The sequence below is a fragment of the Pleuronectes platessa genome, chromosome 13 (genome assembly GCF_947347685.1).
Source record: "Pleuronectes platessa chromosome 13, fPlePla1.1, whole genome shotgun sequence".
Taxonomy (NCBI): domain Eukaryota; kingdom Metazoa; phylum Chordata; class Actinopteri; order Pleuronectiformes; family Pleuronectidae; genus Pleuronectes; species Pleuronectes platessa.
In genome coordinates, this window is record NC_070638.1 from 20,181,807 (window position 1) to 20,202,177 (window position 20,371).

Sequence of the window (20,371 nt, forward strand, 5' to 3'; positions counted from 1 at the left end):
TCACAGAGCGGATCTGGAAAGACTGGCCGGTGTCACACGGAGAACCAACATGTCCTCCTCATCACTTCTCATTTAACTTCTGGCCCAGAGTCAAAATGGCCGCCTCCCACACTGGCAGTCTAGGAAGTCAATCTGACCAATTTACCGGGTCACAGGAGACTTCTGCTGTGCTCTCTCTCTCTCTATCTCAAAGCATTTGTATGGAGCATGTGGACGGGGTAACAGAGATGGCGAGCTGCGTCTCATCCTGCTGCGCTTTAATCACTCGCTTCAAAGGGTCTAGTGTTTTTCTCTCTCTCTCTAGATGGCAAGTGGAGGAAAATGAGGCTCTAATCCAACTCGCCTGAATTCCTGCACATCAGACCCTGACGAGACCGATATCTCCCTTCACCTTCGCTGTACCCGCTCCAGTCTAGCAGCTCATGCTGAGCTTTTTTATTAAAAAAGGAGCAGAATTTCACCCAAAAACATTATCGGCTGCAGCCAGACACGGAGCTCCGCATTCAGTCAGTGATATTCTCTTTGGAGATTGCAATCTCCTGCAGCACTGCTGCCAACCAGAATTATTTATTTGCATTTGCAACTGCACAAAGTTGAATTTCTGTTGCTTCCTTCTGCTTCTCTCTTACCTTCGTGAAGATGTAATCTGTGTGTGTTCTAATAGACAAGCTCATCATGTACACGAAATCTGACTTGATGGCATTGGTGTTAACACACACACATGCGGCGCAGACATCTCACCCCATATGTGTTCTCCTCTGAGTTGTAAGTTTCTCCACGACCGTTTTACTTTACGTCATCTCTGAACATTTCCAAGTTTTTTCCACTAGTGTAAATTGTGAAATAGATGAGTATATAGGAAAGTGGACATTAATTGGAGATTTAAGACCATTCAAAAATCTGTCACTTTGCTCTTAGTAATTAAAACCACTTGTCAAACATTTATTGACCAGTGTCTTGGCTGTACAAGGGGGACTGTCACTGCAAAAATATCCCCACTGCTGCAATGTCATGAATTCAAAATAATCCATTAAAGTGATCGAGCAAGTTTTGGCAACTGTAGACTCAATTCAATCACAGAGGGATGGAGATAGTGTAGGAAAAGAAAAAGAGATAGAAAGGAGAGAAAGGTAGATTTGGTTAACATTACCGTTAAACATTATATCAATTTTTTTCACCTTTTGATAATAATTCTGACTTTTGGCTTTCTGCGTGACGTGCTTGCACTGTTTGCCGAAATCAGTGACAGCACTGCATAAAGTCCGAAGGTGAATGGAAGCCTGTTCACTTTCTTTAGCCTGGACTGCAGCAGTGGGGTCATTGGGTGCCATTGGTTGACCAATTGTGACACTTTTCTCATTGACCTTTGTTCTTTAAAAATGATTTGGTATGAAGAGTTTTTATTACGTCATGAGGGAATGTGACTAATTGCTGTTGTTATGCTAAGTTTTGCACATGTGCCGAGAACTGTATGCTCAATTTGGGTCAGCAGCGCAGACTCCAGCTTGCACAGAGGCTAAAGTCTTGCATTGTAGAATTTCCTACCATCTCATTACGTTATCCTGCCATGCATTATGCTCTATGTGGCCCTTCTCTGAGTCATAATGTTCAACAGTCTCCCGAGGCTGTTGACATTTTCAACCCAATGAATTCTCTCCTCTCTTGAGATATGAGATACTGCCGAGGTAGATAGTAACTGAACGAAGAAGCAACAGTTTGCTATTGTTCCAGTACAATGTGTAATTAGGTAAAAGTCAGGTGACCGGGGCAAGATAAAGCACGTAGTCACTGGGATTCTATGTCTTCCAACTCAGACTGTAATTAAGGATCCACAATGGCCTTTCTGTGATGTGCCTGGACCATGTCCCCTGACTGGATGATGGGCTGTCTGACTGCCACCTACAGTGCAGCGGCAGGAAATTCACACTGAAGTCCCATTTCATTAACAGCAGCATCTGCGGACTCAGTTTGTATCTTTATTACTTTATTATTGTAGCATGATGGCCTGTGTTTCTTTCTATTCTCTCAGCATTTACCACGTTAAAGGTCTCAATGCTCTAACTCATTAACCTTCCAAGTGCTGTTCAATGTTCACGTTTAATATCCAGGCTCTATATGGACTCATTTATGTCTCCCAGCTGGTAAATCAGCATTCTCATACTAAGAGACCCAGTAAGTCTCATAGAACTACTTGCTTTCTCTGCTCCATAAGTGTTTCAGCAGTGAAGTAGCTGCTGTCCACCTACTCTTATTTCATCATGCAGCGAATAGATTGGGTTGAAGCATTAAGTGGCTATCATGGTTATTCTTATAAAGTGAATGTTTGATCATAAGAATGTATAATAATCGTTATAGTGAAGTCAGACCCAAAACTTGACTTTTCTTTACTGTTACAGTTCCCTGTCATAGCCTTGTTTTCCAAAGCAGCCGGCAGCTGCAGGAAAGCAAAAACGTCAAGTGTACACTCCCTGCTCAGCAACCAACAATTGACAGACACAGTTGACAGTGACGGCTTGAAGAACATTCTAGCATTTAGCAGCATTTTGCAGCTTAAGAGCCAGAAATGTAGAGTACATCAGGAGTTAGAGGAGACTGAGCTTAAAGTCTGTGATTGTTATACTTACATTTACAAGGTGGCCAAATAACACAAGTCTGATATATGTTTAGCTGCTGGATATATAAAGAACCAACAGTTTGCTGACATATTGACTATATGGATTTAATGGGTGAAGATGCATCAATGTTGTGTTGACAACTCTGTTGTTGTAGGTTTTAACAGTAAATGTAATCTTTATCATGGCATCATCACATATAAAGAAAATGTTCCCTTTCTGAGCCAACAGTTGCTATAAAAATGTAATTTGAAGTTAAAGATCTCTGTCTCAGAATCTTTAATAGTAACAGACTGTGGGCCAGTAGCTAATGTTAGAAAAGCTTTAAAGAGCAGTGACGTAAACGCTATCCTGATTGTGAACTATGTGCGCATATATGTTTTTACTTTTTGATCTAGAGTGCACCTATACTCACATTTTTTGAGAGGACAGCTACTCACATTTCTTTCAGAGGAAACAAACAACTCCTTTTGCAATTAACACTAGAGGACGGTAATAGGTTGAAGTAAAGCCTGAAATCATAAACATTGCTAACCTTTAGGCCCAAATGGATAATCAAACTATCAGACAGAAACTTTTAACTCTTTGGTCGATGATAACAAAGAGCTGCACAATTCAGGGTGCTTGGATACAAATAAAAGCAGCACCTGGATTGTTTTCCTTTGCTTGATGTCTGTTGTGGCAGCAGTAACCACCCCCTGTCTGAGAACTGATAAAGAGTAAAAGAGTGGTACTGAATGCCTAATCAGTTCAACCCAACTGAGAAAGAATGGGCCACAACAACCACGAAACACTCAGTGGACGATCACAGAGGAAAGATTTAAGGAGGATATTTGTTGGATGGAGGCTCGGACCAAAGTTTAGTATCACTTTACATCACACTTAATATCCATTGTATGACTTCTTTTTGTATGCAGTTCACAGCCGAGCCATGCTGTGTTGTTTCTGCTCCCTCTGGGATCAGCCAGTGAATTATGGGGCTCTTTGAAGTCATGTCAGCTTGCGATACTGCCAGTCTTGCCCTGCTTTATATGACAGGCACGCAGCTATCATTCCCACAGCAGAAAACACATTTTGACATTTAAGCAATGCTCTCTGTAGCAAACTGGCATCCTACTTTTTCAAAGTACTGAAGTGTATAGTGGTGTATACTTTAGAGGATACTCCTTAACACAGGTGTCGAGAGAGTCTGGCCTCCGCGTCGTATAGGTGAATCGACTAGAGGCCTTTTGAATTCTGGGAAATTAGTGGCGATACCCAGGCATGGTCAATAAGTGGGAATCGGTTTGCACCAGTGCAACCAATGTAAAACGTTAGTCTGGAACCCTGGTGTGATATATGTGTTGATGAAAAATTATAATTTAGTATGGTTAAAATGGCTGTTGATAGAAATATGCCTTAACATGTGCTCCTGCCTTGGTTCAGGTCCAATTGGGAAACTGACACATGCACAGGCAGAAGATACAAAGGTCTCGAAACATCACCAATATTAGCGGTTTTCACACAAGCACTGAACTCTCCTGACATTCTGTGCAGAGGCTGTATCTGAGAATTATTAATCGAATAATTTCTGAGTAAGCTAATGTGAACATACAGCAAGAGATCGTCTGCAGGATTCACCACAAGTGAGTGGGCATGTTGATGATGTTTCTAACATGCGATGGATGCAAAGATCAAATTGAATAATAAATAATCAACAAAGATGTCAAGAGAGTTTTTGGTGACCAGGGACGATGCCGGTGTCGATCAGCTCTAAACAACATTTCATAAATTACAATCTCCTGTTGCTCAAGTGTGAAAGGCTAATTCTGAGAATGCAGACATTCTCCAGAGAACATCATGTTGCCTTGAAAATGGCTGTACAGATTGTTAAAACAATATTTCAGAAGAGCTGTAGTGCTCCTTAGCATAAACGTCGTTCATGTCATGATAGAGATTTTTGTCAAACAGTCTTCCTTAAATATCAGTGTTCAGTGGATTTGAGATCTGCTAACTGCAAAAAACTGTTAAGTATGATTCCCATCGTTTTCATGTCCATTAAACCATTCAGTGAGACCGCCTTCCCCATGCCTCAAATGGGAGCATCTGTACTAGACACGTCTCTCCACTCATTTACCGAATTTTCCTTTCATTTGTCCCCCTGTGTCGGTCTTCAGTGTTCAGCATTAAAATAGCCCAACTGTCTGTCTCACTTAGAGTTACAAAGTAGTATTAGTGCGCTGTTTGGCTGCAGCGGGAGACAGCGCTGCCAAAATGCATGATTATGTGCAAAACAAAGTCAAGCAGCAGTGATTGATGGTCAAAGAAAGGAAGAGAATGAATATCAATGAGGCTTTCAGGAATAACAAAGCAACTCCAAACTTTCCTTTTTTTTATGTGGAAGGGAAAACTTTGAGCAAATGTCGCATTTCTATGCTAATTCAGGGCTTATTTCGATGACTATGAGCTTTGGAAAAGTGCAGTGTCAGTGGCTGTGGACAGAGAGTGAGAATCAAATTGCTTGAGACGCGCAAAAAGGCAGCTAAAGGTAACTGTGAATATTGTGCAGCTGACAAGCAGTGATTGATGTCAAAATAAAAATCTATGCATGAAAAATAATCAACATTTGCTAAAGTCACCCGTTGTGTTTTGGTTATAAAAGCCTTTGGGTTTGTGGTGTGTTGATGATAAGTCTGCACAATGGTGCTAAGCAAATTATAAACTGACTGTGGCTTGCGCTTTTGAATTGAACTCAATGTGGACACAAGCAATGGCTGCAGCTTTTTTTTGGGGGCCTTTGGTTAACTTTTTTTTCTTTGTTTGTTTGTCCGATTTTTTAAAATATTTTCTTCATGGGTGGCTCTGTTATCTAAAAGCTCTGTCTACAAGAGGGACGGCCACTGTGGACAGACCTGATGACAGATAAAATGCGGGACATGGAAATAGATGGATTATATGGACTGGGTTCAGAGTGTGTTTATTGGCTGGATAAAATTACAGGATTTTCGCTCCTATTTCTGGCATTCACACTTTTAAACCTACCTCATTGGATTTAGCAGAGCTCTCTCCTCTCTCCCTCCACTACTCGTTCTCTCACTCCTCATACTCTGACTCTCCTCTTCTGTGTTTCCCCTTTGCTCTCTCTGTATTCTATTCCTATTTTCATTGTCTACCTCTCCTCTATTTGCTCTCCTGCTGCGTGTATGTCATGTTCTTTCACTCCATCTTTCCCTCCCTCTTCCACTCTCTGTCCTCTTCTATTCTTTCCATTTTCCCGGTCCCTTAATGCAGCGGACCAGCCAGTTAGAGAGATGAAGGGGTCGGACAGCTATGGACCAATTTGTAGCATTACCTGCTTTTCTCTCGGAATAGAACCAACTACCCAAAGAGGCACCATAAAGCAGCTGAGAATATCAGGTCGGGGTGAACAACAGCACTTGATCATTATTTGAAATTATATAACATTATGCTACCCATCTACTTTTTACCTGACTGAAAATAAAAGCTTATTATCAAGTGGTGCTTTAAACTAAAATTGTCATAACTGCACTCTAGTACTGAAATTTAGAGCTTTAACAGAGCTTGCAATTTACTTGATTCGAATTATACCTTCTTTTGTCTCATTATCTTTCCACTTTTTTGTATTATCGTCCAGAAATGGCTTTGGCCAGTGACAGGTGATAAAACATACCCACTATTATTAATTAGCACCATTAGGGTTTTATTTTATACACCTTTGCTTTTGGAGATCCAGGAACCTTTGGCCATCTTCTGTTAAAACAATAATTACAAGCTTCTAATGAAAGCAATTCAAGGTCAGTGAAGAGTGTTGTATTCCACTTTAGTGTATTTCTCCTCATGACTTGTTTTCTTTACAATGTGAACCATTGTCAAAATAGAATCAATCATTCTCTAGTTGTTTCCATGAAGGCCTCCTTCCGCTCAAGAGCAGCTTTAAGACATCCACTAAACTCCTGTTCATCTCCGTGTGAGTCCAAGTCAGTTGCAACAGACATTCTCCTGCCAGCCCCCCATTAATAACTCTAATGTCAGAATGAGCCAATGTGAGATTATCAAGAGGATTCACCAGGAGCAAACTCGGAGCATGTTGCTCACGGTTCCAACACACAACGGATGCAAAACTTAAAACTAAACCAAAACAATACAAATATCTCAGGTTGAAAAAGTTCCGTACATAGAATACACAGATGGAAATTTCAACTTGGAAAGAAAATGTTATTTGTGACCTTTAGTTGATATAAATCGATACAGGTGTTGATATGCTGTTATTCTTTTATTGCTTTGAACGCGTCTGAGCGGAAAATAATCTTGCCATGTCCGAAGAAAGTCCGGACCCAATTTTGAGGACATTCTCGGAGTTCATATCTGAAAATTGCTTAATAAGGCTGACCTACTGGAAAGCCTCGGTTGGTTAATTCTGGTTGACCAAAGAGGTGCAAACTGTATCTGTCTTCTCGTGACCCTGAGCTTATGGGCGGCTGTGGCTGAGGGGTAGAGTGGTCGTCCTCCAACCTGAAGGTCGGCAGTTCGATCCCCAGTCTGACCCATCTGCATGCCGAAGTGTCCTTGGGCAAGATGCTGAACCCCGAATGGCCCCCCATAGAATAACTAAGTGCTGCGAATAGATGCACTGTATGTATGAATGTGTGTGTGAATGGGTGAATGTAGAACTGTACTGTAAAGCGCTTTGAGTGGTCATCAAGACTAGAAAAGCGCTCCAAGCCATTTAGCTTGGAGCAAATAGAGGATAAGACCTGGTCCAAGGGCCAGCAGTTAGTGCCAAATTTCAGTTATAATGCTATTCAGTTCTTAAACAGTGATGTTGGAAATATTTTCAGTGCTTCTACCGGTTTAATTTTCACACTTGAGGGGAGGTTCTTCTACTGTTTCAATACTAATTTAGCAAGGTCAGTCTTTGCAGCTTTTAGAAATGGCCTCAGGCCTTTTGGGCTAATCCAGTATTGTCGTCGAGCAGCCATGCAGTTAACATCATTGTGCTTCACTTGTGTTTATGCTATTTAGGATTATGCAAAAGCTTTGTGTTTTGTGCATAGCAAAATCAGCAGAGGAGGAGCACAGTGAAATATGACAGCGTTTTTTCCATTAATTACTTTTAAAGCCCTTTATTCGCCTCCAGCTTGAACTGCAATGTTGGAGCTTTTACACTCAGTGAAACCAGTGTCTCGTAAGGACACAAACTAAGCTACACTCACCCCCTGCCTACGTACACTGCATTAAATCATTAGCGGTGATGAAGTGCTGTGCCGTGGCATGACCTGCAGCAGGCGAGTTGATCACGCTGTCAATTAGTTCTCTCTCTTCCCACTAATTATACTGTCACATCTCATTGATGTGCCTTAGAGATTCAATGGGAAAAAACAGACCAGCTCTCTGTGTTTCCTGGGCCAACAGGTCAATGAGCTGTTTCAGATAGTGAGGTCTGATTAAATGTATCTGGTGGCCAAGAGGAGGAGGACTGGGGCAGAGAGAAGAGAGGAAGAGAAAGGTGGAAGTATAGCTTGGCTGATGATTAGATGCCGGATAGGTCGATCCAGTAAACTGTTAAAATGCTGACCTCTCCTCTTCAATATTTTAAGAAACCAAAAGAACATTTCCAAAAAGCTTATTTTGTTTCGATCTGATGTTCTAAAATGTCAGTATATTCAGTAAATTGTTTTAAAAGGAGTAAATACTCATCATCGTCAGTGAACAAGTTATGAGGGGCAGGATCACTCATTTTTTAAAGGGTTGAAGCAGAAAAAAAGTTTTACCATTTCTTCTCCTCACCTCTCCTCCTCTCCTCTCCTCTCCTCTCCTGAAATCTAAAACCCTGCTGCACTGTTTGATATTCCAGCTCCGGCCCCTGTCAATGTAACTACTTGATGAAAACACTACTTGGCTTGTTTCCTCACACTTTTCTGCAGGGTTTCTATGTGAGCTCTCAGCCAGCATTTAGATTTACCTACAACCCACCCTGGCCACTGGTAAATAACACACATTTGCCTCCACAGCATTTTAAGGACCATAGTAGCAACATTTGACACCAGCAGGAGCAGGGAAAGAAAGTGAGGAGCAGGGTGTCCTGCCCTTTAAGAAAACAGAAAGTCAGAGTGTGTCTTCAGTACTGGCTGTCTAGACCCAACCTGGTGATAATAATCCTCATCATCCCGCACTGACCAAGATATGTCTCCCCATATAAACACACTCCATCCTCCATGACATGGGTGGATGCCTCATGTGATTCATTTCGTTTCTTTGTGCTGCAATGTGTGTGTACGCGGGTTTGGTATACACCTGATGAATGAGGAGTCTGCTTTGCTGACAGAGGTTCCCATTAACATGTAGCGGTTGGCTCTCCTTCACTATCCGTCACGCACACACACACACACAAACACACACACACACACACACACACACACACACACACACACACACACACAGAGAAAAGGATGATAAAATAGCATCTTTTCAGTGTCTGCAGGGAGTGAATAGCAATCATTGGTAGGTTTAATTATGAAGGCTTTAGCTCTCAGATATGGAGGATTTCACACCAAAATGGCTTTTATTTAGAATCATGCAGCAGTTAGGACAAGAGAGAATACTGCTACCTAACAATCTATCAGTTTTGGAAATGACTGAATACTGACGATGTAAGTGATAGCTCTTCTTTGTCTCTTAGCAAAGGTCTTTAAGATACTGATGTGAAGTTCTTTCTGCAAAATTTCACAAAAAAATAAAATTGCCAAGGGTTGGATGATACCACTGTCTTGTCAGTATGCTAATTCTGAGACCAGCAGGAAAGTAGCTTAGCAGTAAGCCTGGAGGAGAGGGTCTTGGTTGTTTGCAAAGTAAGACAAAAAATCCAATCTTGTGCACAGATTACTGATGAAGATGTCTGAATTTCTAATCGGTGTGTTCACAGTGGTGAATAAAAGAATCACCACGATGAGCCTCAGTTGTCCTTACCTGATTATAATAGATTCTAACGTACATGCTGACAGTCAAACCAAAAAGCCTTAAGTACAAAGAAGCCTTTCAGGGTCATACCAAATGGGAGGGAAGAAATCGCAGTCTGTGTCACTATAAGTCATGAGAATATGTCTGATATTCTCATGAGATACAGACTCAAGGTTTATTTTAAAACATCACCAGAGACAGGATGGCAGTTACAAACACAAAACATAAACCATCTGATCTGAAGTATTCCTGCAGCGGCCTTCAGACCTCTCAGGTCAACCATCTGTGGAGCATCATTCAGATCATGCATAATATGAGTCATACACACTTTTAAAAGGTATTAGAGCGTGTGTAAGTAACAAATTCCATGACAGGCATCTTATTAAAAAGTGGTCTATGACTCACTGGTCGAGGAGAACGAGGCAGTTAGATGTGTTTAAACGCAGCACTGAGTCCACTTGAGGCTGTTTCATTCAATGAGCCTCAGAAGTGAATGCATCGCTTCCCTGGAAATCAGAAAAATCAATTACCCAACGCTTATCAGAGGAGCTGAATGCAGCTTAACGCTGATTACTTTATCCCGATGCCTCAAACTATTAAGAGCTTATGATTTGTTCACTATACTACTACTGATCCGTTGTACCTGTTGACAGGTAGTTAGCTATACTACATTGTGCCTATGTGTTAATTAATGGAGCCAAACAGTGTTTCCCCTTGGATTTTTTCTTTTGCAAAATAAACAAAAAACGAAAAACTAGTAGTATGGCCTTAGTCTATAACATTAGGTTGTAAATACTGTTATTTTGTTGATGTTCTCCGTTACACACAGCATCTATTGCACTTCTGTCCGTCCTGGTAGAGGTATCCCTCACATTTGGCTCTCTCCGAGGTTTCTACGTATTTTCTCCTAGTAGTTTTTCATTACTCTTGTTTTGAGGGTTGAGGGCAGAGGATGTCGCACCTTCTTAATCCCAATGAGAAAAATTATTATTTGTGAATATGGGCTAGACAAATACAATTTGATTGATAGATAGAACATTAAGGTGAGATTACCCCCTTTTTCAATAAGTAATTGAAACAATGTTCCTGTGTTAAATAAGTTTGAAATCATATGCAATTAAAAAACACCCTTATTCAGTTCACTACACTTCAAGACACTAATCTTTGAGCATGTTGCTGTAAAGGTTGTTAAACTAAAGTTAAATCTCTTTTAAGAAATAGCACAAGAAAAACTGAGGCAGCTTTAGACTAGACAACAAAAGGGCTGTTAGCATATTGAGCAGCTCAATCAAATAATCAAACAAAGTGTGATTGGTTATGTGAAAACACTGAAAGAGAGAATCTTAGCAGGTGGCAAAAATGTTTTTTCTACAAAGACAGCCAGGAAAAAGCTAACAATGATATTTCAGTGATGTTACATCACATAGAAAAAAATCTATTTTCTAATATAATCCGTTTGTGCTTTGATAAACTGTTTAGTGAGATATTAAGAGAGTAGAGATAGCAAAAAAAAAACATCCAACCTGTAATTACGAGTCGCAAGCTGACATGAAGACCTCATTTGAGGCAGAGCCGTGAGCAAAAGAAAGTCAGGACTGAAAATTGTGTCCAGCGTCAATCACATTTTTCATATCTGCACTGGGAAATTAAAAAACTCACAGACAATTTTTTATTTTAAAGTCATTATTAGCCTTCCAACACCCGTCTGCCATCTCCCGAACAATTAACAGATGATAAAACTGCTGTCTGCCAGAGATCCACTCCTAATATGGTTCTTCTGCCTCAGGCCTTGCAGCTATAAGTCATCTTGTACCTGTTTTTTTTCTGTCGACCTCGACTATATCACATTTACTACGCGGATCTACTAATTTCCTCGATTGATTGATCTCATGGAAACTGGCAGAGTTATCTCCTGTTTATCTTCCAAGCTTACTATTTAGAGTCTTATCAGTTTATGTGTGTGTATGGATTTTTTTCTTTTGTTTTCGCTCCCTGCATTGTTTTGGTTTGTGTGACATATTTATGTTGTTGTGAGCTGGTTTACAGAGCTGGTTTACACTGATGTTTTATCTTTCTTAGCAGCTCTTGCTGCTCTTTAGAAACATGGTTTCTTTATCTTGAATCCCTTTGTGGTCCCTGAAATATTTCTATGACAAGATTACACTGTTTCACAGTCTCGATAAGATAAGTCTCTAAAATATTTAGGAGAGAAAGCCTCGTTTTCAGTTTGACAACAATATGTTTTGGAGGGAATCTAATTGATTCTGGAAGGCTGTTTTATTACAATACTATGACTTTAATTTAGTTTTACAACTTTATTTATAAAATATTTAGATATATCAGATGAGGTGTTAACAAAAGCCTATATCTCACAGTAGAAATATGTCCTAAAACATAACAAATGCCAGAAAGACACGCAGCACCAATTCAACAACTTATGAGACAAACATATCACAAAAGCAAAAACAAACAAAAACACAAGGGTATTTGTTCACTAAGGTTTAACACAACCCCCTTAAACCCATTACCCTTGTTTGTTTGGGCTAACCCTAACCCCATGACCAAATTAAAAAAGTCCATCACATTGGACTTAAACCTATTTAGGGCGGATTAACTTCCAAAATCTCTTAATAGAGCTATTGCATCAGATTTTTTTACGGCTTGTTGTCCTTAATCAGTGAGATGCAAGGGTTACCACCTTCCAGTTAAATACAATTGTGCGTCTAGCTAATAGAGGATAATAGGCAGTGACCATGTGCAAATGAGAATGAGATGGGAAACAACTGGAAACTGAAAATCCACCAGAATATTAGGAGAGGGTGTCATATTTCCACTTTAAGCTTTGGAAATTGAATCAAAAAGGATAAGATTTGATGAGAAAAATACACAGGTAATTGCATGTGAGGCAGATGGCAATGATGTTACATTTTCAAATTAGGCTGCTAGTGCACCAACAAACAAGATCAAAAGGTTGTGTACGGTACAATGCTTTTTTTCTCATATTTCTAACACTGTTTTCTCTCTGTTGTTTGTCTCGTACAGTTCCGCAGAGGAAAAATTTCGCTGGAACAACCAAGGTAATGTTTCCTCACACACACTCTCATACGTTTGTCTGGAACCTCCATTGTTTGCATTGTTGACTGTGCTTATCACATTGGCAGCCACTGTACAAATCCCCAATCACATATCTCCAATTTATTGATGTAATGCTTTACAAGATCCACGGTGGCTGCTGCAGTTAAAATGCTCATTCCAAGTCCCCGCTCTGCTCCGAAACACAAACAGAAAGGGCTTGTTGGAACAAAAAAAAAAAAGTCTCTGAAACACCCGAGGCAAACCTCACCTCTTCTGACGGCCGAGTAAAGGTCAAACTCCATTTGCAAAAACTTCTGAGCATCTAATTTAACTTTAACAGATGGGAAGTGTTTTACAAAAAAGGACATAAGAATCAGTGAGTTCGAGTCCTTCCGACAATGACAAGGTCCGATTTCGACACCTCTCGGCTATTCAGCTGAAAGTATAACGCACAGTCATGTCAATTAGGTCCCTCTGCCCCTTTGTCAGTCATGTTAAAGGGAGCTGAGAGTAGATGGGTTATGGGAGTGTAGGGTTGGCGACCTCTGCCAACAAAGAGGCCACCGAACACAAGGAAGCCCAGAGGTCTGTGGTCAAAACGCTTCACACTCACAGCTCCCACTGTCCTCTCTGATTTTCAGCCATCTGCTCGGCCTCGGAGGGACTAGATTAACTGTCGTGAAAAAGGAAAACTTTTGCTTGCACCAATTAAACCATTTTGATCTCGCCATTACCCTGGAATCATTAAAGACCTATCACTTCTGGATCAAATGGGTTTAAAAATGAGTTTTGGCTCTTCTGTGCGACGGTGAGAGTAAATCCAATGTGATGCCGTAGACAGCACTGGAATCTTTCACCAGCAGCATCAATATCAGTCTGAAATTGCATCAGTCGAAGTCAATAAAATCAGCCTCCTAAATCCACACACTAAGGCCTCTGCTATTACCATTTCTCTCGCTCTCTGGGTGAGAGATTAATGCTGCTCACAGGGCTCTTTTTTTAAGGTTATACCCTTTAGAAAAACTCCCTCAAACACACTTAAAGGCACTGGGCGTGTTATCGGCCTCTCACTGACACAACAGCCTGGTAACAGAGTATAAGGCTCAGACCTATAGATCTCATTCCCACAAGATTTGTCGCTGGATTATAACTATTTACAATTGACACGAGGTTTACCAACACAGAGTAATATTTGTAAACCAAGTTTTAATTTTAATTTACAGTGTTAGTAAAAAATATGATCATATTTTGATGGTTTTGATGTGGAAATATGAACAAACATGAAAAAAAAAGGACTTGTATGAAATAATCAGCGTTGCCATGACTAGAAATGCGGTGCTCCAGGGAAATAATAACGCACATGTATGAAAATATAAGTTTACCAATTTGATAATCATGACTAGAAATCATAGTCTCTCAGAACTGCCAGGTCAGTGGTAGTAGTTTTCAAGCAATATGAAATTATGTGTGTGCATAGATATTCAACATACAGTAAATAACTCTATCTGAATAAATAAAAAAAGACTGTATCCAACATTTTAACCTCAGTACTTTACAAGTCTGTATCAACCAGGTAAATCAAAAAGTGGATATTGCTGTTGTCTTTATTGTAATATAACTTGTATTTCACATTTCAAATTTTCACCTACGATGGAAGGCAACCAGAGTAGACTTATACTCTTTATTTTTAGTCTGTATTTGTTCCAATAAAAAAATCATGTCTGGCTGGTTGCAAGCAGTTATTGATCGCACCATAACCATGGATATACACAACAACAAGACAAATGTGATGTGACACGTTAAATTGTAAGCATTGGGATATTTATTCCAAATCGATTCATGGATTTTTATTTTTGAATTTGAAGAAATTGGTGTTACCCCAAATTATTGTACATACTGGCATTTAGTGACAGATGATATATATAGTGTGAAAGGGGGAAAGAGGGGAAGACATGCAGCTAAGGACCTGGTCAGAACCGGACCCAAGCCTCCGCACACTGACATACTTTAAACCTGTGGCAGGATAGCCTGTATATGTCTATCAAGTATAGTCTGATGTGTGAAATGTACTTGATGAGTACTTGAAGGTTAATCTGTACATTCGCAATTGACGTGGAGCTGGAGCAAATGGGGGTCAGTGGGGGCTCATACCCCCTTGTGGGGGAATCCAGCCATGAGGCTTAACTCCCACCTCACGGTGCAGACGAGTGGAGGAACAGTGTGAAAGAGGCAGAAGGAGTTGTGTCTTTCTTTCCCTTCAGGTTTGTTTTCCTCTTTTGTTTCTGCACATGCAGATGGACACAAGGACATAGAGGAAGAGCTGACAACAGGCCTGGAGCTGGTGGACTCGTGCATCCGGTCGCTCCAGGAATCGGGCATCTTGGACTCCCAGGACACTTCTACAGGAGACCGTAAGAGCAATTATTGTTATTTTGCTTTTTTAATTTTTTTGAAAGGATACAGAAATTATTTCCCCTGATGTTTTTATTTCCGGAGACAGCCAAGAATAATAGCTTTAGAGAGAATAGGTATAAAGCAATTGTAGACCAGTGGGGATAGATACTCCACAGAACAGCAGTCTCCATGTTTCGGCTAATTAACTTGTTGAATGTTTATGAAATCACCAAGCAAATGTATTTCAGAAAGCCAGCCTCCATTAAAACATGAGTGAGTTATATTTCCTTAAAAGCAGAGCGAAAATAAAACTTGAAATTGATACTATAGTATTTCCTTTTGTTATTTTAATCAGGCCAAGGAGATCATTTCACTCACTTACTCCTATTAGCACATTCTACAAAAATGAGGAACAATTCACTTTTACCCTCAATACATCTTTTCCCTGCTCTGGAGGAGTTTTTTCATGTCGAGAGGTTTACGCCAAATATGTTTTACACATTCAAGGAATATGTTGTATAGAAGAGTATGTAAAAATATACAAGAGTATGTAAAAAAGTATATACACAAAAAAATAGGTACAAGATGGATGTTAGATATATGCAACTGAACGTTTGTACAGTATATTGCAAGGATGGGGTGCTGGGCTTTATTCATGAGGCCAGTTGGAGTTGGGTCTGGTCTGATCTTCTGACGGAAATACTTTGCTATTTAACAGCTAAATTCTCCATGTTCACTAACTAGTCACCAATTCTGTCTGCCATTCGATGCCAGCCTTGTAGTTTTTTTATCAGAGGTTTTCCATTGAAGTTAGCTCCCTGGTGCACCCTACACGCTCCCCTTTTCTCTAGTCCACCCCATGGGAAACAAGTAGGTGACAGGAGACATGCAGAGCTGTGCCAGTAGTTTGATTTGCTAATCCATCCTCGCTGAGGTGTCAGCTGGCCTGCTGTTCTCAGTGCAGAGAGGGGAAGCACTCACACACACACACACACACACACACACACACACACACACACGTATTTCTACCACCATCTTTGTGAGCACACGCACTGATTTAATGCATTAGTACTGCATTTTTCTTAAACTCAGTCATCACAATTAAATCTTGCTTAATTCTAGTTCTAAATGTTTTTTAATGAAACCATAAATCAAGTTTTAACTTTGGAACAGATTTTTTAAGTTGTTTTAGAAAATTAGGACCAGTCCTACTTTACATAAATGAATAATAATAATAAAGATATAAATATGAACAAATAGACATCCATAAATATTCTGTGCAATCCACAGACTGTATATAAAAATGGATGACACGTCTCCACGTTGATCCCATATTGTGCTGCATAGTGATCATTTAGAGCCACAGTCTGAGCAGTTGTGATGTTGGAGTGGAACCATGAGATCAAGGCGCCACTGATGCATGCCATTTGACCAATCACAAGTCATCCTGAGCTGTCAATCATTATGTTTCAGACTGTTTTATAGCTCATGTCTGCGATTTAACACTCAGGAAAATACACACAGACATGTAAAGAAGCCTCACACACACACACACACACACACACACACACCTGCACTCCCTCACTGAGCAGAGTAGTGCAACATAGTAGCAGAGTACGCCGAGTGTCTACATGCTTCATGCCGGGGCTGCTTACCAGAGAGCATGTTAATCTCTGCATATGTGGCTATGTTGGGTGCAGATATTTGCATGCAGCTTTGTACGTATGTCTGTGTGCGTGCGTGCGTGGGAGTGTGTGCGTGCGTGGGAGTGTGTGTGTGTGTGTACACGCCAGCCTGCAAAAGCCACCATTGGGTTTCTAAAAATAGACGGCTGATGAAATATTAAAATGTGTCAATAGAGAGCACTGGTACAGAGAAAAGCCACTCAACTTTTGGTGAGTGTGTCTGTCAGTGAAAGAAAGAAATGATTGAGCTGACGAGGGTCTCTCAGGGTAAGACTCCACACTACTGCAGTCATGCAGGTCCCTGCAGCTGGGGCGTTTGTTCATGCATGTGACCGCCGAGCAGGAGTGCATGAGTCGTGTATAGGCGTCCAAGCACTAGAACACTACACCCTTACCTCCTCTTACACACACTGACACATGCACACTTTCCCCCCACTAACTCCCCTCAGATGGATTCAATGGAGTCTTCAGTGTTTGCCATCTGAGTGATAATGTATTTATAAGGCCTTTCACCTCCCTAAAGGCTCTACTGCCCATATGAAGAAAACCTAAAGTGGCAAACAGAAAATTTGGAAAATATCCCCTGGCTTTGTGCACACATTGCACTTGGGTGCGTGCTTGCAATGTATGTGAATCCATCTGGAGTAATTTCTCCCTTTGATTTTTGTGACTTTGTGAACCCATGTGAGAATGTGTGTGTTTGTGTGTCTGTACTCACTCAAGATAAGTCTATATTGGACATGGAGGCCTCGACCTGGTAAACCCACTCTGTACCTTCAGCTTAATATCACATTTTAGATAATGCGCAGTCACCAGCTCCACAGCCTACGGGAGCCATTAGCTGTGCTCCAAGTGAATTTTCACTTTGCTCCGGTTTTATTCTCTAACTTGCTGATCAAGAGTGACTCTGTTTGCCGTGAGGTGCTGCCTTTGTCTGTCCCATGCAGCGGATATTGACCGCTGGCAGTGTATGATCGTTCTCTCTCTTGATTTAAATAATCAAAAGAAATCACAACAAGCCGTTCTTGTTTAGATTCTTAAGTCAGTGCTGCCGTTATGCATCCGCAACTGGGTAAACTTCATCTTCAGAGGGCGTGCGTGAGGCTCTGTGTAGGCACCCACCAATATTTTGTGACTGGTTCAAACTTCACATGACATTAAAAAACCCTGGATGCTGAACTTTACGAGAGGGTGTTTGAGGATGTCTGCCGCTAGACTCGTCTCTACAAATGTTTTCCATTGATTATCTGGAGTTTTTTTTTACACCTCCCATAATAACATAACAGATCTTGCTGTATGCAGCACTATCCTCTCACACTATCCTCTTTAAAGAGTTTTCCTTCCACTCAGACAGTCAGACCTATAGTGTCAGCTACAGCTTTGCACGTACCCCAGAGTCTCATGCAATGCAGATCTCTCACGCGACGAACTTATCTTTCACTCTTCAGTCTGTGTGCATGTCACTCGGGATCTATTTCTCGTTTGACTGACGTTTGTGCGTGTGCATGTGCATCCCCGCGATACTGCTATAGACTGAATGAATTCTGTGGGAAATGCTGCCTCTTTAAAAGAATAAAGCACCACAGCAGAAAAAGCAGCTCTTCCTCTGGCTTGGATGTCGCCATTTTGATTCAAGTTGAGGTGCACATGCTCAGACTATATAGACGCTGATCTACTGTGCTTACATGGAGCACGTCCTCCAAGCGGAGTATAATACAAACAAGTGTGTGTCTGTGGCGTCTGCAGCTGCCCATGTACACATCCTCAGTGGAGGATAACTTTGGCGGCGGTAGAGATTAAAGCAACAGCCACTGTTGATGGAGCACAGCTCAAGAACTCCTCTATGAGAATAAACACTGAGCGCCAGCAACGTATGCATCTACTCAGAACTGATATGATGCACTTTAGTTATTTTCCAGTGCGGTGAGGTGTTTGCCAAAAAAGGCAAACAGAACTGAAAGTAGCTGCTGTTCTATGCAGTTTTGCTGAATTTATGCATTGCTGAGGTTTGTTTTTACTGCAATTAAAGATGTTGATGAAGTACATCATTGCTATCATCAACGAAAGTGAATAAATCAGGGGTGCATCAAAAATTTAACAGGAACTTAATAAGAGGGATGAGCGAGTATTGGCTCCCACACAAGCAGCTCCCGCCCTCCTGTCCTCCTCAATTCATTCAATTAAATCCACATCAAACTTTAACCATGAAGCGAGTACACAGTTTATAGTCCACTCAACATTCTGTCAATGTTTTTTTTCATATTTCTTCATGCGTGCATCCCAACATTTACAAACTGTTGGTGTCATGTGCCGCGGCCCGATGCGTGTTTACGTGTTTACACTAGAATGGAAATGATCCGTGTGCAAATCAAATGACAGCAAATGTTTTCGCCGATGTGACGGAAGCTGTGTGTGTGTGAAATGAGTGTATCTGCGTGTCATCGCGAGTGCAGTCCATCTCCTCTGTGTGATCACACTGTTAATGAGCTACAGTGTCAAAGGGAGGGACAAAATGGTTGAATTTACCCAGTGAGAATACATTTCATCAACGTTCACAAACTGATGCTCCTGCAAGTCAGCTTCACGGACTGGAAAGTTACCATCGGCTAATTGACTAATTAGATGGCTGACGAGCAGCTTGCTTGAAAGAAGCTCAGTGGGTGACAGGCCAGCTGGAGTCTGGCCCACTGATCTTTGGTGGATTTTGGCCTGAACCTAGAAATAGGAGCATAGAAGTTGACACCAAAAACAGCCCTAGTACATGGTATTGCACAGAAGAGTGTCTGTGATTCTCGTACTTTAAATTTGACTACAAGTGACAGATGACATGAAAAGTGCGGATTAAGCATAATAAGTCAGTTGAGGGGGTTCTATGTCTTTGTACAAACTACAGCGGGGGTCAGTAACTGGATCAAACTGCAAGTCAAAACTAGTTCTTTATAACTTTCTTGTTGGTTCCCGGTTTCCATAGTAAAAGCACAACATTAATTTGTTACTGCAATGCTTTATATCCAGCTGAAATACAGAGCTTTTATTTTGAAAGGTTGTGAACTTGGGTCTTAAGATTGTGTTGCTAGCTAAACAGATCTCTGAAATAGTCGATATGCAATGTATGAAAAACACAACAGCAGCTCAGTAGAATATTCAAACGTATATATCAGCCACACACACTAACAGTAATACAGCTAATTCAGTTTCATTTCATGAAAATCATTGACTATATGTTGTTCACTGCAGATAAACCAGGTAGGATGAACCCAAGGTTTTCTAACTTCACTCTGTTTATAAAACAAAACACTAAAAAGTGACAGAGTATTGTGGAACAGTTTGAGAAGGACTCACCAATGACTAGGAATATTTCTGAAGTAGCTCCAGAACACGAACACAGGCTAAGAGAACAGTTCATTCCAAACAGGCAGGTTTATAGCAACACTGCAATAGTTAATCACAAAATGAGAAAATGTAGCACCAAAGGAATAGTTGAATTTTTTGTAGCTTTTCCTTCATTGTGAGACAAACTCATCGGTTTGAAAAAGCTGTGGTAAGAATAGGTTCATGTATTACTGGCCTAATTCAAACCCTCTCCACCCTCCTGATGAATTATACAGAGAAATATGGAATAGAGAAGGAGAGGGACGGGCACTAGAA

General features: G+C 40.8%; 1 protein-coding gene across 1 annotated transcript in view; it reads left to right on the forward strand.

The window, feature by feature from the left end:
- The window catches only part of ctnnd2b (catenin (cadherin-associated protein), delta 2b), a 133,057-nt gene that overhangs the window by 30,953 nt on the left and 81,733 nt on the right, over window positions 1-20,371 (forward strand). Inside the window, exons 4-5 of the mRNA XM_053438701.1 lie at window positions 12,612-12,646; window positions 14,939-15,055. Of these exons, the coding sequence (XP_053294676.1) occupies window positions 12,612-12,646; window positions 14,939-15,055 (152 nt within the window). The remainder of the gene's footprint in view (window positions 1-12,611; window positions 12,647-14,938; window positions 15,056-20,371) is intronic.